This window comes from Mirounga angustirostris, unplaced genomic scaffold, assembly GCF_029215605.1.
Source record: "Mirounga angustirostris isolate CCGP_5_RB_7025 unplaced genomic scaffold, mMirAng1.0.hap1 SCAF_17, whole genome shotgun sequence".
Classification (NCBI taxonomy): Eukaryota; Metazoa; Chordata; class Mammalia; order Carnivora; family Phocidae; genus Mirounga; species Mirounga angustirostris.
The window spans coordinates 27,581,670-27,597,821 of NW_026991725.1; the positions used below are offsets into that span (position 1 = coordinate 27,581,670).

Genomic DNA, 16,152 nt, shown 5'->3' on the forward strand with positions numbered 1-16,152 from the left:
ATGAGTGGCTCGGTTGTTTAAGCACCAGACCTCGGCTCAGGTTATGATCTCGGGGTCCCCGCTGGGCAGGGAGTCTGCTTCTCCCTCTCCCCCTGTCCCTTCTCCCACTTGTGTTCTCTCTCTCAAATAGATAAAATCTTTAAAAAAAAAAAATCACCCACTGATTTATCCCTGAGAACATCTAGCTTCTTATAAAGCAAACTTGCCTGGAGCAAAAGATAAGTGAAATAGCCAGAAATGTGGACCACCCACTTTTCCCATCAACAATCAAGAGGTAAAGGCTGGAGGAAGTCAAGGAAAGGGGGAAAAAATGATGCAGAATTTCAGGAAAATGGAGAAAAATTGAGAGACAACCTGGAGTAGACATTCAAGCCTCAGCTTAAGAAGAAATGAAAAGAAGAAAAAAAGCCGTCTGTTGTCTTGTAGCCATTGAAAGAAATTCAGTGGGAGCCTTGGAAAATGGGAATAATGAATACTGTTTTCTGAATTAAGTTAGGACCCAGCACTATTCAAAATCTCTGGTCTTGGTGGACGTAAATGCATAAAATATCGAGCATTTATTTAATCAGAGAAGGGTGAAAACTCAAAAACACAAACGACAAATCCCTTCCAGAAGGCCACACCCCGTCTCTTGATTCCCTGCTTGCATTTTGGGAAACAGCTGATGACCCCACAATCCACGGACAAGGTCTTCGGAGCAACAAAGGAACGGGATGATTAGAAGCCTTCTTTCAGGCTAGCTGAACTAGCAGGGACTCTTTTAGTCCTCTTCTTTTATTTCCCTGGCAGAGCCCTGGGCAACCACAGGCCCGCAGCACCCTCTGCTGTTGAATTGCAAAGGACAGTGCCTGGGTGTTGGGACCAAGACGGCCAATGGATTCCGTCCGGTCTTGGGCAAGAGGCAAATTACAAGAGCAGAAGAAACTCGAAATTAGTTTCCATGCGAAACCTCAGGATGAGTTCATTTTGCTGGTAACAGACAGCAAAGACAAAGCAAAATAAAACCGGGCAGCTAAACTTTTCCAGCAAGGCAGCTTCTCAGCCTTTTCCAAGCTGAGTGGAAAACCCCAATTCACCCACACCAAGGCTCCAAAACAGGAAAAATACGCTTTTTCTAGTGTCATTTCTGAAGCACATGTAATACTGTCTCCATAGAGATTGAGCCCAGAGTAACAGGGAGAGGGAGAGAAGTGGGCTTAGAAGTAATGTAGGGGGGCGCCTGGGTGGCTCAGTTGGTTGAGCGACAGCATTCGGCTCAGGTCATGATCCTGGAGTCCCGGGATCGAGTCCCACATCGGGCTCCCTGCTCAGCAGGGGGTCTGCTTCTCCCTCTGCCCTCTTCCCTCTCGTGCTCTCTGTCTCTCATTCTCTCTCTCTCAAATAAATAAAATCTTTAAAAAAAAGAAGAAGAAGTAAATGTAGGGATTTAGGAGCTTATCTTCTGGAACCCTCAAAGAATAAACCCCTAGCTTTTCAGTTCCAGCATTATAATGTACGTGCGTGCCCTAACAGAGGTAAAATTAGAAGCTACATGACAATGTTATAATGGACGGTTTTCACTTCTATTTGTAGATTGCTTAATTGATCCTTTTTCCTTGCCAAAGGCACCAGACAGCCTTGAGATCCTTAAATGCTCCCATCTTAAAATCACTTATTTAACCATGAAAGAGATACTAGTTTATAAACAAAGATATTCGTCATATATATACATTTGTGTGACCTTTTAAGGTATGTGAGTAGACAGAGAGAGGCCACACAGCACGGTGGTCAGGCAGATGGGCCCAGGAGCCAGGCTGCTGGTTCAAAAATGTGCCCTGCCATTTACTAGCTGAGTGACCTCAAGCAAGCTCCTTACCTCTCTGTGCCTCAGTATCCTCATCTGTAAAATGGGGATGACAGTAGGATCTATCTCATGGAGTTGTTATGAGAATTGAGTGCGTCGATATTTATAAAGTCCTTCGAACAATGCTGGCAGAACTAGGTTAAGTGTTGATTTAATACCAATCGATGATTAAACAGTGCCAAACAATAATAAAATAAAAAGTGCATGGTGGCACTGACATCTGCTTTTCTTTTTTTTAAAGATTTTATTTATTTATTTGTCAGAGAGAGAGAGAGCACAAGCAGGGGGAGCGGCAGGCAGAGGGAGAAGCAGGCTCCCTGCCGATCAAGGAGTCCGACATAGGGCTCGATACCAGGACCCTGGGATCATGACCTGAGCCGAAGGCACACGCCCAACTGACTCAACCACCCAGGTGTCCCTGACATCTGCTTTTCAATACCTGGAATTGCAATCAGCAGAGGTTTTTATCAAGTACGCCTTTCCTGCTTTCATGAGGTCTTCAACTGTGGTGCCTTTGTCGCCCTCTTTTTGTTTTTTTAAGAGAGAGAGCGTGCATGTGGGAGGGGAAGAGCAGAGGGAGAGAGAATCGAGAGAGAATCTTAAGCAGGCCCCACACTCAGCATGGAGCTATCTCGGGGCTTGCTCTTGCAACCCTGAGATCATGACCCCAGCTGACATCAAGAGTCAGACACTGACCCGACTGAGCCACCCAGGCGCCCCCTCTTTGTCACCCTCTTTCTCCTTACGTGTAATTCAGGCTTTCCCTTCTGCTAATGGGGAGAAATATGGCCTCTTAGGGTCAGAAAAAAATAGCCCAGCCGTGGTGGGAGAGGCTCATTTGGGTGAAGAGCAAAATGAGCTTCATGTCTGTCTTATTTTTTGCCTCCTTATAACAGCCAAAGAAAAGGCACTCAAAATACATATGGCTCATAGAAGAATCCAGGAGCGCCTTTAGACCCTGGTCCCCGTCTGGGGCTCAGGGACAATTCACAGCTCTAGAATTTCCATAAAGGGCCCAGAAGCAGCCATCTGGCTGGAAGGGAAACCAGCAGAGTTGTCAAAACACACTGGTTTTGTTTGCCTAGTCAGCACACTGCTTTATTTGAGATGGCCCGGATGCTGGGGATCATGAAGGGCCTCCCCCATCACTGCCACGACTCCCCCCCACCCCGCCCCGCTCTCCTCCCCTGCATTATCCTCTTTTACTTCACCCTGTTCTTTTCCTCTGTGACTTGACGGAGTGTATAATTTCACATTTATTTGCTCGTCTCTTTCCTGTCTTTCTCCTCCGTGGCCGTCCATGCCGTCAGCATGGGGACCACAGCCGTGTCATTTACCGGAGTGGCCCGCTTCTCAGAACAGTGGCCAGCACACATTACCTCCTCGACCAGTGGCTACAGACTAAATGGACAAATGAACTCTGTGGTTGCTTCTTATATGCACAAGTCAACAACAACCCAAAGCAGTTCAATGAGATGAAAGGAAGAGGGAGGGACTTTGCCCAGAAGAAAATGTTGATTCCTCCTTTATTTCTGAAAAACTTGGCTTTGAGGTTGGTGTCGGAGGATGGACAGGGCTATTTCCCAGCACGCCTTGACAGCAGGGTACTTCTGCAGGGAGTTGATGAGAGGATGAGAGAGAGAAAGAGAGAGAGAGAGAGAGAGAAGGCTGTCCCTGTGGGAGCCTCTTTGCTCTGGACACCAGCCCCGCTCTCCTTCCTTCAAGTTGAGAGCCTGGCCCTCTGCTGGCTGTCGTCTGCACAGAAGGTGCAGACCTTTCTGGAAAAAGAAAGAAATTTCTCCATCACTCTTTCCGGAATATCCTCGGTTGCCCTCCGTTGAGGACACTTTAGTCACCGTTTGGATCTAATTCAGGAAAGGAATGGGAGACACAGAAGCTTTCTGCAAGAGGGTTTTTCATTAGGGTATGTTGAGCCATCTGTTTTCCCAGTGAGGCCCAGGAGTTTGAGTTCTTATTAAGGATAAGACCTGGCATTCCAGCATAGCTTGGCTGACTCCCTGGCTTCCACTCAGGACTAGAGTGTGGGGTGGGGCTTCAGGACATGTGGGCACGGTGCCTTCCTGAATTCAGTCTGCCTCCATTTCTCATCTGACGTCTCTTGTTTTCCATTCTAACGTCTTATCCAGCAGCTATATATGCACATACAGTCCCACGGGAGACCCTCACCTGGGCGCTAGCCCCAGCATCTGCGTCTCCAGCCATTCACAGGCACCTAAGTCATAAGACTTAAGGAGAAGGAGCCACTTCTCACTATTTCTATGCCGTAAAAGTGGGTTACAGCAATGTTCCTGGATATATGATCTATGTGTGTGTGTACGTAAAACAATCACATTTTGTGCTAATACCTTCATTCTGCTTGTGCTCATTTAATGTTACTCTAATAAATGATTAAACCCATTCTGCTTTGTTTTCTGAACCTCACAAGAGACAACTGACCCTGTATTTTCCTGATTTATTCCAGAAATTTCCTCCTTTCTGAGGATGCCATGTTCACATCCCTATTTTCAAGTCAAGAAACTAAAACTCAGGGAGAGTCTCAGCAGGGAGACTGGACACCCTGGTTTTCCTGAGATCATCCTGGTTTGTGACTGTGGTTCTGGAGCACCCCTTTCACCCTTAGAGGTGTCTGAGTTCGGGTCATAAATGAAATGGTTACTCTAGGTCTTTGTGAGCAGAACCGACCTGAGTGATGGCAAGCAAGGGTAGCCTCCAGTCCACTGCTTTTTCATTACACCCGATGAAGCAGAAACAGAGGACAAGGAGATCTCTCTCTCTCTCTCTCACACACATGAAAATGAATTCAAATGGGTCTCTGTTGAAGGGAATCCTGCCTGAGCCCTTCTGTAAATAAGGAATCTTCTGTGAGGTAAATATTACATCCCCATCTCCCACCAATGAATCTATTTTGTGCTGTGTGACTTTTTATTTTTATTTTTATTTTTTTTTTGCTGTGTGACTTTTATAGTATGGTTATATCTCAAAACATGGCACTCATTTAACTGAGAAAAGTTGCAGAGAAGCGTGCTGCCATTTGTTTCAAAAGAGGGAAGATTTATGCACATCCGTGAAAAAAATACTACCAGAGGATACACCACAGATTGATAACAGTGGTTGTCTCTGGCAAGGGAAATTGGGTGAGTCGGGGGCAGGGTTGGAGGAGGACTTTAAAAATACATTTAAACAATTTCTTGGGGCACCTGGCCTGCTCAGTCGGTGGAGCCATGCAGCTCTTGATCTCGGGGTTATGAGTTCAAGCCCCACGTTGGGTACAGAGATTACTTAAAAGTAAAATCTTAAAAGAAAAATCTCTTGATGACACCTTCCACACTCCTAGGCAGCCTACTGATGCAGCCTCAATGCCTAAATTTTGCCTCAGAAACTCAAATTCCCTGTCCTTCTGCCCCACCTCCACCCCTGTGCTGCCGGGCTCTAATCCGCCTCCTGACTCCCGCTGAAGTCCTCAGACAGGACTCCTGTCCCTTACAGGTAAGCTGCCTTGTGGCTTTCAATCTTACCAGAGAGCCATCTCAGCTGCATTCTCTTTGGGAGAAGACAGAGTGGACCCTGTCGGCTCTCCTCAGGGCGTCTTGACCCGAGGGAACATGACTCCCCACCAGAGCTGTATTGACCCAGGGGCCCAGTGCACTTACAATCAATACTCAATTTGCAGGTAAAGAGGAACAGAACATTTAGGCAATCAAAAATTAAGTGTTCTTAGGTCATCTCAGGGAACACACAAAGTGGTTTCCCCACTTACAGTTGAATGCATTACTTCACCACACCCCAGAGAATTTAAGTGCTGCCATTTCGGCCACTTTGCTGGGGACCAAACTGAGGTTGAAAAGAAAAACACATTCCCAAGGCAAACAAGTGACAGAACCCAGAATTTTTTGTTTTTGTTTTTTTGGTTGTATTCTTAAATAGTGAAATAGAACACCATGGAATAAAACAGACTATAATGAACAACTATAAAGCCAACAATTATGTAACTCCCACCCAGTTCAAGAACACAGAACACTGCTGGCACCCCAGAAACCCCCCTCCCACCCCCGTCTTGGGTCCCTTCTCCATCCTGCTTCACTCCCTTCCCCAAGAGGTAAACGCCGTCCTTTTAAAAACCAATCACTTTCCGAAAGAAAGACGCTTTCTTTTCTAGTTTTACCACCCATGGGTGCACAAAACCAGGATTTCCACTCAGGTCTATGAAACTCCAACATCTATGTTCTTAACCTCGAGGTCATGCTTCCTCTTGTCCTATCAGTTACTGAAAGATCGGTTTCAATCTTCCATCGAGTGGGAATTTGTGTTTCTTCTTTCAGCTGTCAATTTCTGCTTTATGTATGTTGAGGTTGTTATTAGATGCACACAAATCTAGAACTACTTTGTCTTCCTTTGATCACTACAGGTCCCTCTTTAGCTTTAACAATGATTCTGAAATGCTCATTGGTCTGACACCAGCTCTCTTTGGGTTAGTCTTCCACACCTTTCTCCAGCCCTTCTCTGCCTCAGTAACAGACATGGAGCCTCCCTCTCCTGTATCTGTGTGGTCTCTTGACCTATTTGCAAAGTCATCGATGCTTTTTAGGTCTAAAACACAGAACTAGGAAAATAAGGACAAGAAAACAAGGAGAGCTGAATGACTGGCTTGCCCTCCCCTTAGGCAGTAGGTTTCCACAGGAAGAAAGGTTGCAGTAACTTTAGAGAAATCAGCACACTGCATCACCTTAACGCCCCCTGGTGTGGGTTATGCCCACCGGGGGCCAAATTAGAAAGCTGTTTATTCACAGATACTCATCGCATACACGCCCCAGAGAATGCTGTGTAAATCAGTCATATGCATGTGGTACCATGACCATTTCAAGTCAAACTATTTTATTGTCCAAGAGACTCTTTCTGTGGTCACAGGAGGCCTGTTCTCAACGGCAGGAGCCCCAGGGACTGAGTCCTCACTCCTCGGCGCTCTGAGTGCTGAGGTAGTCCTGGAGGAGGGCCTGCACCTCTGCCCGCCGGCTCATTCTGGTGGCCTTGCCCTGGAAGCGGCCTTTCTTCCCAGCTCCTTTGCCCTCCAGAACCTCAGCCACCCTGGGGAGCAGAGACACAGTCAGGGAGGACGTCTTTGAGGGAAAAACCACAGAAAAACCAAAGGCAGCCCTGAGTCTTTCCCCCAGGGCCGAGGGAGGGAAAGAGTAGACGGCTTCTAGAAGTCCTTCTTAAAAAAGTACTTACACATGTGCACAGATATAGACATACCATGTTTACTGTAAGAGTGATTAACTGGGGGAACAAAAAATGAACTAGTATCTGTTGTTCCAGGTATTTAAAAAAAAAAAAAAAAGAGTGAATAACTGGACACAACGGAAGTAGCTAGAAACGGGCGGAGGGGGCCTAGATAAATTATGGGAACCTCCAGGAAGCAGGGTGAGCGTTCCTGAGAGGTAAGGGGCTGTGGACACAAATGCCAGGCAGGAGCAGCAGTGCCGCAAGTGGGGGGTGAGGAGAAGCGGGGGCTGCGGCAGCGCGACGAGCCTGTCCTGGCTCAAGAGGGCGCCACCACCCCTTTCCTTGCAGCTGCTGCCATGCGGGGATGCGGGGGCCCAGTGTCGCCCCAGTGGGCCTTCTGGTCTTTTCCTTTTTTGAGAAAAGCCAGAACTCTATATTTTTATGTACAAATCCAATTTTAAAATGTAACAATGAGGGGCACCTGGGTGGCTCAGTCGTTAAGCGTCTGCCTTCGGCTCAGGTCATGATCCCAGGGTCCTGGGATCGAGCCCCGCTCTGCGGGAAGCCTGCTTCTCCCTCTCCCACTCCCCCTGCTTGTGTTCTCTCTCTCGCTGTGTCTCTCTCTGTCAAATAAATTAAATCTTTAAAAAAATAAATAAATAAAATAAAAATAAATAAATCCTTATGTTTTCCTTTGACAAGATAGTCATCATAGCCAACTGGGACTTTGAAAACCCTCAACACCAGAAAGAGTATGGGGCACTAACACCTCTGTATCTAACTTAAAGTAAGAAAATAACAATAATATGAAGGTAAAGAAATCCAACAAAGTTCTAATTTTTCCATAACAACTGTATCAATGCCTATTTTTATTTCGTCTTAGAATCCTAATTTTTTTCTCCAAAAAAGGTGGTCTGTGTGTCTGCTCTGCCAGTGCCTGAAGCACGTGCTGCATCTGCCTAGTGATAATCCAGCACCTGAATTCATGTAGCATTTACGTACCTCAATTTCTAAAAGAAAAAAAAACAGAAAGCACAGGAGATTTGGAGCAAAAAAGACCCAGCTTTGAGTCTCAGTTCTGCCACGGTACCTGCGAGATCCCGGGCACAGGACGTGCTGTCCCTTCCCTGCAAGCTTAGGAATGATGGTGGCAACACTTATCCCCGGCTCGGCCCACCCCACGTGCCTGTGACGTGAATGAAAATGAGATCGCAGAGGGGGCCCTTTTCGTCGGGCAAGGGCTGTATGCGCCGGTTAGTGCAGGCTGTCCACAGAAGATTACCTGGGGCCCAGCGTCTCCACGGCCTCAGCCGGCCCTGCCAGTAAGAAGAGCCCAGCACCCTTCTCATCACCCACAGTTAAGAACAGGAGGATCTCCTAGGAGGTAAGATAAGGAGATTAGCCCCGATTCTTAAGAAAGTGGGGTCAATCCCCTTAAACCCTGCCCTCTCCTCAGTCTCAAGATCAGACTTTTTGCCCCTAAACCATGAGTGATGTTCCTGATGAGTGACAAAGCAGCCCCTATACCGTAGCCCACCAGGGCCCAGAAACTTTTCGAGAATGACTATGGGAACTTAGATTAAACACCAAGAAGGAGGCAGAGAGAAAAAAGAAGAGAAAAAAAAAAAAGCAGGCAGAAGGCTGCTGACCACGGCCAGGTGCTAAATGCCTTTTGTGATCTGACTGCCCCCCTACCTTCACAGCCTGGTCACCGCCTTGCCCCACGCACCCTGCACCTGCCGCTGCCTAAAGCTCCCGATGTTCCTCTGCGCAGCAGCCTCCACTCCCCGCTGACTGATGACCACTAAGCAATCCTCCAGGCCCCCTGCCCTGGGGCCCCCCACCCTTTCAGATGACATGTTCCTCACCCCCAGCATTTACCACCCTCAACCAGAAATGTCGACATACACACTTGTTTCCCAGACTCCAGAGTGAGCTCCTTGAGAATCAGGATGCTCTATACGGAATTATGAAAAGAGGCATACACACTGCTTGGCCCGGAGCAGGGACCCCAAAAAGTATTTTTTAGAGTAAATGCAAAAGAGAGACTGGGAAATCATGAAGTAGCAGACTGTCAGGATGGGCAGGAGCACCTGAAGCCAGCGGCAAAGGAAAATGGAAGGGACGGTCCTCGAAGGGCCTAGCCAGCCCCATCACTTCTAAAACCAGGCCTTGGGCACACATAAATCTGCATGGCTTGGAGGAGTTCCAGCTCTGATAAGAGGAACTCAGAAGCTGGTAACAGTCGCAGCCCCAGAAAGGTCAATATCCTAGATCTAACTCAGCACCTTTTTTAGCTAGTGCTAAAAAAAAAAAACCCTGTATGCTGAATGAACTTCTATTCTCTGCTCTTCATGTGCTCATTTGAAAGAACTTCAGCTAAACTAATGCCCCTCGCTTAGGTCTCCACTCAGGGTGGACAGAGAATCTCATGCTCCTCTTACCTCTGACCCAATCTCATTGGCGATGATATTCATGAACTCAGAATCACCCTCCTTCCTACAACAAAGGACACAGACGTGAAACCCGGCTTGGAGTGGGAGCTGGGAAACCGCGGGGAGCCCCGCTCCCCCTCACAAAGCTAGCCTTGCTGCTGTCCATGCGAAGTCCCAGGCCCCCTTAGCAAAGGCAGAGAGGGCGGCTGACGGCCAGCAACGAGCCCTTCTCAGCAGTTTACAGCATGCTTTGCGTTCGTGTGCGCCTCTCTCAAACATGATCACCCAGGTTAGGAGAGATCTGGTAGATGGTGAAGGGGGTGAGGAAAGCTGGTGATGAAAGTTACAGTCACAGTGTTGCTGGGAAGATGCTCTCATCGAACCCAGAAAATCTGGACGATAAAGGTATACTGGAAGGTAACACATCTCCTAGGGTCTGCTCAGCCTGGAGAAACCGGTGAGCAACCCGCCTCCTACAATGCACTGCACTCAGGGGAGAGGCTGAACCCCAAGCCCAACGCTCCCACACTTTGTCTCTCACCTATGTAATGTGACCACCCCTCCCCAGTCCGGGCTGTTCCGAAGGCTGTGGGCGACGTGCACGGCCAGGTCTCTGAGCAGATTCAGGTTGTTCTGAAATGGACACCAGCGCTCAGCGGATAGAAGGAATAACAGGCAAGCTCACCATCTTCCCGCCACTTCGCTCTCCCCTCCCTCCCAGCTCTGACGAACTACACAGCCGGCTGGGCGGAGGGGTTGAGTCTGGGGAGCTTACTCCAGGCAGAGCCCCTGCCCTCTCCATCCTCTGTGAATTAAGTCACCTTCTGCAAGAGCTTGGTAGAGTTCTGCAGCTTCTTCACTGCTTCCACGTGATCCTCCGCTCCACACCTGCAAGGGAAAGGCACGTGGTCACCCGCCCAGCTTCCCAAATGGCTTGTGGTGCGAGGCATAAATCCATGAAGCCCTTCTTGATAGCGCACCTCCCTCCAGATGGGGACCCGGGGACATTCCTAAGCAACTGAGGAAGAAGATATAAAACAGCAAGCCATTTTACGGAGGTCTGACTTACTGTCCAAGGTGCTTGATCATTTACGATTGTATCTCACCCCACCGAGCTTAGAGATTAGTCTCCCCAACCGGTAGAAGAGCTGAGCTTGGGGCATGCAGAACCTCAGACGTGGGGGGGGGGGGGGGGCGTGGGCAGGGGGCAGGGATGTACTTCAGCAAGGTGGTCAGTGCTTTTTCACTTCCATGGCTTCTCTCCAACCACTTCAGCACCCGGTTCCCGGCCAGAAATGCCAGGTTGGTCTTGTTCTTTTTCCCCTTCTCGATGCCCAGAATTTTAATGACCTACATGAGGCAAGGGTGGGGGAACACACGCACATGCATGAACCGCAGTGGGGGCAAGACCTGAGAGTAGGAGCTCCCTAGACCTGCCCCCCAGCTCAGAAGCAAGACAGAAGTGACTTCACCAAGGCCTCCTCCACTGTCCCCCTTGATCACTCCCAGCTGGTCGTGATCCCCACTTCCCTAACACCCTCCCTCCCAACCACTCAGGAGCCCTTCCTCACCTACCTGAAGGTCACTAAGATTGCTCACATGAGTCCCACAGCACATGTTGGCATCAACGCTCTCGATGGTAACGACTCGAACGGGCCCCGCATGATCATCCGGCAAACCCCGGCCCCTCACCTGGAATGCGGCGGAAGGAGAAGGGCTGTCTGACTTCTGAGGAGGGGCCCTCAGAGGGCCATTCTACAGATGCTGCCCTACTGGCTCTCCCCTATACCTGCTCCACCTCTGGGTCATCCAGGCTCAGCTCTCGCACGTTCACAGGTAGCCGGGCCCTGATTTTTTCATTGACGCTCTGCTCGATGGCGGCCACCTGCTCTGCTGTCACAGAGGGGCTATCCAGTTCAATCACACTCCGGACCCGCCCTAACTCCCTGCCGGAAGACGTGGAGTGGTCACTGGATGCTGAGGATGACCGCAATAACATAAGAAGGTTTACAGAGAAGGTTCATATAAATTATCTTATTTAATGCTCACAAGAAGCCCGCAAGGTAGAGACTGTCGTCTCCTTTTCACAGGTGAGGGCTAAGAAGGAATGTGAGCAACATCATGTAGGAGAATTCACCCCCTGGGTCTCTGGGCTCCAAATTCCATGTTCTTTCCTTCTCCCATCCTCGTGTGTCCCAAGACACACAAGGTCACCCACCACCCTATGCTAAGGGGAAGAGGAGAACACAGCGATTTTGAATACTACCCTTTCTTTTCTCCCCCCTACCTACTGACCCATTACTGGGAACGGAGCTGGTAGTTGGGGACCTGTGACCTATGGTTAGTCTTATGTCCCCTGCTCACCATGATGTGGTCTTCCACCCAAACAGCTGGTCAGCAACTGCTGTGATGAGATGTTGCCCTGAGCAGAGAGAGCAAGAGACAGGGAAGAGTGGGCAGTGCAGCCGGCCACATATTCCTACGATATCGTCCCAGATACTCTTCCCATTGAACACCTCCCAGGCACTGGCTCATACTCTTGACAGATACTTTACTGAAAATCCTCATGAGGGGGCACCTGGCTGGCCCAGTCAGTTAAGCATCCAACTCTTGATTTCCACTCAGGTCATGATCTCGGGGTCCTGGGATCGAGCCCCGAATTGGGCTCCCTGCTGGGCAGGAAGCCTGTTTCTGCCCCTCTCTCTGTCTCCCTCTCCCTCTGCCTGCCTCTCCCCATTTTTGCACATGTGCTCTCTCTGTCAAATAAAGAAATAAAATCTTGGGGCACCTGGGTGGCTCAGTCATTGGGCGTCTGCCTTTGGCTCAGGTCATGATCCCAGGGTCCTGGGATTGAGCCCCACATTGGGCTCCCTGCTCAGCGGGAAGCCTGCTTCTCCCTCTCCCACTCCCCCTGCTTGTGTTCCCTCTCTCACTGTCTCTCTCTGTCAAATAAATATATAAAATCTTTTAAAAAAAAAAAAAAAAGAAAGAAAATCTTAAAAAAAAAAGATTTATTCTCTCTCCCTCTGCCCCCCCCCACACTCTCTAAAAAAATAGTGATAATAAATAAATAAATATGAAGATCCTCGTGAAAACTCTACAAGAAGTTTTATGATGCCATTTCACAAATGACCTATGTCAGAAGTCCAGGGGACAGACAATAGAGCTGGGACCAGGATGACTGCACTGACAATGGAAGGAAGTGAAGAGGTATTTTTAGAAGATAAACTGACATGTGCCTGGGTGGCTCAGCTGGTTGAGTGACTGCCTTCCGCTCGGCTCATGATCCCAGAGCCCTGGGATTGAGTCCTACATCAGGCTCCCTGCTCAGCAGGGAGTCTGCTTCTCCCTCTGACCCTTTCCCCTCTCGTGCTCTCTCTCTCTCTCTCAACTAAATAAATTAAATCTTTAAACAAATCAAAAAAAAAAGAAAAAGAAAAAGAAGAAGAAGATAAACTGACAGGACTCCATGGCTGGCTATCCCCAAAGAGGTATCTGCACTGACTTTCAGGATTCGAGCAAACAGGTGGATGCAAATGGAAGATCAGGTCTGGGGAAAGAGATGCCTTTTTAAGTCCACTTTGGACATACTGAATTTAAGACGCCCAAGATATATCGAGATAAAGATAACAAGTAGGAAGTTGGTAATACTCAAATCCAGCAGTTATTCTAATACTTTTACTTTAATTGTTCATGTTGTTTTTATACCACTTACCGTAACCTTCGTGAATCAGAGCTGATTCTGAATGTCTGTCCTTTACAAAAGGTTACCTCCTAGAGAACCCAAACCATATCTCAATCCTCACGGCATCCCCATGCACGGCAACCCCCGCTCCTGCAGGGTCCCCACGCCACCCCACCTACCTGAATGCTGCTGCATGTGGTCAAACCTCCGCTCCCAGTCCACCCGGACCTGGACCTTGGTCCCAGGGGCCAGGGGTGTCTGTGTGAAATGATCAGCCTGGGCCCCCCGGCGGGTCACTCGCAGCACAGAGATGTCATTGATTGTCCCGTGGTCATCAGGCTAAGGAAAGAAGTAAAGCTGATCAGTGTGGCGGGAGGCAGAGCTTACCTTAACTCCTGGATACAAAGACCCTCTAGGGAAAGGGTGTGAGAAACACACCCAGAATTTGAGATTCCCTAAGGGAGAAAAGGCAATGACAAATGAGGTGGTCCACTTTGTTCCATGAGAGACTCTGCCCTCTTCACCCTGAATACCCATATATAGTGTTCTTTAGAACAAAATAACAGAACTGAAACAAAGATTGTAACTACAGCAACGAAGATTTTAGTAAAACCCAAAGAACCTTAATCGTCACTCTCACTGCCTTAATTTAGATTCTTATCTTTCAATAGTTTCTAAAATGGTTTCCTCCCTCCCTCCACTCCATCCTCTGCACTACTAACTAGACTTAGATTCAAAAACATTCACTCATTTTAGGGATGCCTGGCTGGCTCAGTCGGTGGAGCATGTGACTCTTGATCTTGGGGTCATGAGTTTGAGCCCCACCTGGGATGCAGAGATTATTAAAAAAAAAAAAAAATCATTCATTAAAAAAAATATCTAGGGGCACCTGGGTGGCTCAGTCGGTTAAGTGTCTGCCTTCAGCTCAGGTCATGATCCCAGGGTCCTGGGATCAAGTCCCGCATCGGGCTCCCCGCTAGCCAGGAAGCCTGCTTCTCCCTCTCCCTCTGCCTGCTGCTCCTCCTGCCTTTGCTCTCTCTCTCTCCCTCTGTTAGAAAATACATATATATCTAGTGCCAACTGCTTACAAGACACTGCAACCAAGAATACAACGTAAGCAAGACAAGGCCCCTCATGGAACTTAAGAATCTGGAAAAGAATACAGACACACACACAGGTCACTGCACTATGATCTACAACATGCCACAATGTGAAAAGTACATTGTTCTAGAGGAGCTCAGAGGAAAGAGACCTAATAGTCTTAAGGAATCAGGGAAGACTTCCTGAAAGAAATGACGTATAAAGTGAGTCCTCCCATAGTTGCCTAAGGTCACAGGTTTTCCTTCAGCAGAAAATCCCTATAACAATGATGACACGGATATGAAATCAGAACTTTCTCACGATCAAGTTTACTAAACATGTTCTCCTGTGTCACTTCTTTGCCTAAGTACCTCCACAGCTCGCCACAGCTTCTTTTTTTTTTAAGATTTATTTTTTCTTATTTGAGAGAGAGAGAGAGCAGGAGTAGGTGGAGCAAAGGGAGAGAGAATCTCAAGCAGACCCCGCGCTGAGCGCAGAGCCCAATGCAGGGCTCGATCTCACGACCCTGAGATCACAACCTGAGCCAAAACCAAGAGTTAAGAGTGTGCTTAACAGACTGTGCCACCCAGGCGCCCCTCACCACAGCTTCTTGAATGAAGTCTATACACCTTAACACATCCTTCAAGTTCCTCTGCACTGGCCCCAATTTACCTTTCCAAGGTCATTTCCAGCCTGCCATCAACACACACCACAGGCTCCGACTACACTGGACTATTTGCAGTTAACTAGACAGGTCAGATTCCTTCAGGCTTCCCTGCCTTTGGTTTGTGCTACTATCCCTGCTGGAAAAGCCCACCTTTTTGCTGCTATTACCCTCCTTTCCCGTGTTCCCGCTGGACCATGCCCCTACCCCATCACAGCACAGATAAGCCTGTCTTCTGCTGTGCTCCTTCAAGGGGATCTTTTCCAGGCCCTGGCAAACACCCTAAGCTAATGCCTCATTGCTTTGCACTTGCTCTTCTCGCTGCCTGGAATACTTCCCCCTTCCCCACCAGCACCATTTGGCAACTGCAATGGCTTACCACCTCTCTTCACCTAGCTCTTTACTGAAATAACTCGCCCCCTCCCTAGGAGAACATCCCAGCACTGTCTTTCCCTCAAACTTTCATTTTCTTTATAGCACTTACCATACCGGGCATTCTATTTTATCTATTCACCACTTTGTCTATTTTCTCCCATAAGTATTCTCTGTATGTACAGATGCTGCCTTGTCCACCCCTTATCCCTAGCCCCTGGAATAAGTACCCAGCATATGTTATGGCCCGATAAATATCTGTTGGGTGAACAAATGACCTGAATTGAACTAACTTCCATCTGCATTCATCACGGCTGGGGCGGAGGGGCAGGAGGGCATTTCCCACGTGAGCGGAAAGGAATGAGGGGCTTCCTGGGAGGGGATCGGGGTGAGGCGCGGGCCTGGTACCTGTCCCCCGCCCTCAGGGAAAAGCAGCGTGTCTTCCAGCACCACATGGAAGCCACTCAGCACATCCTTCTTGCCGTTGCTTCCTTCGATCTGCAGCTCGCCCGGGAGGCAGGAGACCACCGTGGTGGTGAACTGCACGGAGAGGGACAGAGAAGAAGCCCGACCCCAGCCCTCAGGCTACCGGGACAGAGCCTCCCTCGGCACCCCTCCACGCGGCGCCCTCCTCCCGCACCGCCCCATCCGCCCTCGCCCAGCCGGCCGCACCTCGCGGGCGTAGCTGTCCCGCTGACACCGGAACGCCATCGCCGCCGTCGCCCGGGACGCGGGGACCCACGCACCCTGGAACGCCCGCGGCCCGACGGAGAGCCGCGCGGGACAATCTTCACTGCGGGCGCGTCTCCGCGCAGAAGCAAGAGGGGAAAGG

The 16,152-nt window shown here is 49.0% G+C and overlaps 1 protein-coding gene across 3 annotated transcripts; it reads right to left on the reverse strand.

Moving 5' to 3' along the window:
• Positions 1-6,375: 6,375 nt before the first annotated feature.
• On the reverse strand, positions 6,376-16,152 carry AARSD1 (alanyl-tRNA synthetase domain containing 1). 3 transcript variants are annotated; one of them, XM_045888848.3, is made up of 12 exons: positions 15,993-16,152; positions 15,729-15,860; positions 13,384-13,543; positions 11,884-11,941; positions 11,309-11,465; positions 11,095-11,211; positions 10,739-10,869; positions 10,341-10,407; positions 10,061-10,152; positions 9,529-9,583; positions 8,367-8,461; positions 6,376-6,946 (listed from the first exon to the last, which is right to left on the reverse strand). In XM_045888848.3, exons 1-12 carry the CDS (start codon positions 16,029-16,031, stop codon positions 6,811-6,813), a joined length of 1,239 nt encoding a protein of 412 aa, XP_045744804.1. In that variant the 5' UTR covers positions 16,032-16,152; the 3' UTR covers positions 6,376-6,810. The 3 variants fall into 3 exon arrangements, with proteins under 3 accessions (XP_045744804.1, XP_064439428.1, XP_064439427.1); XM_064583358.1 differs by lacking the exon at positions 8,367-8,461; XM_064583357.1 differs by lacking the exon at positions 15,729-15,860 and having other exon boundaries at positions 15,993-16,137.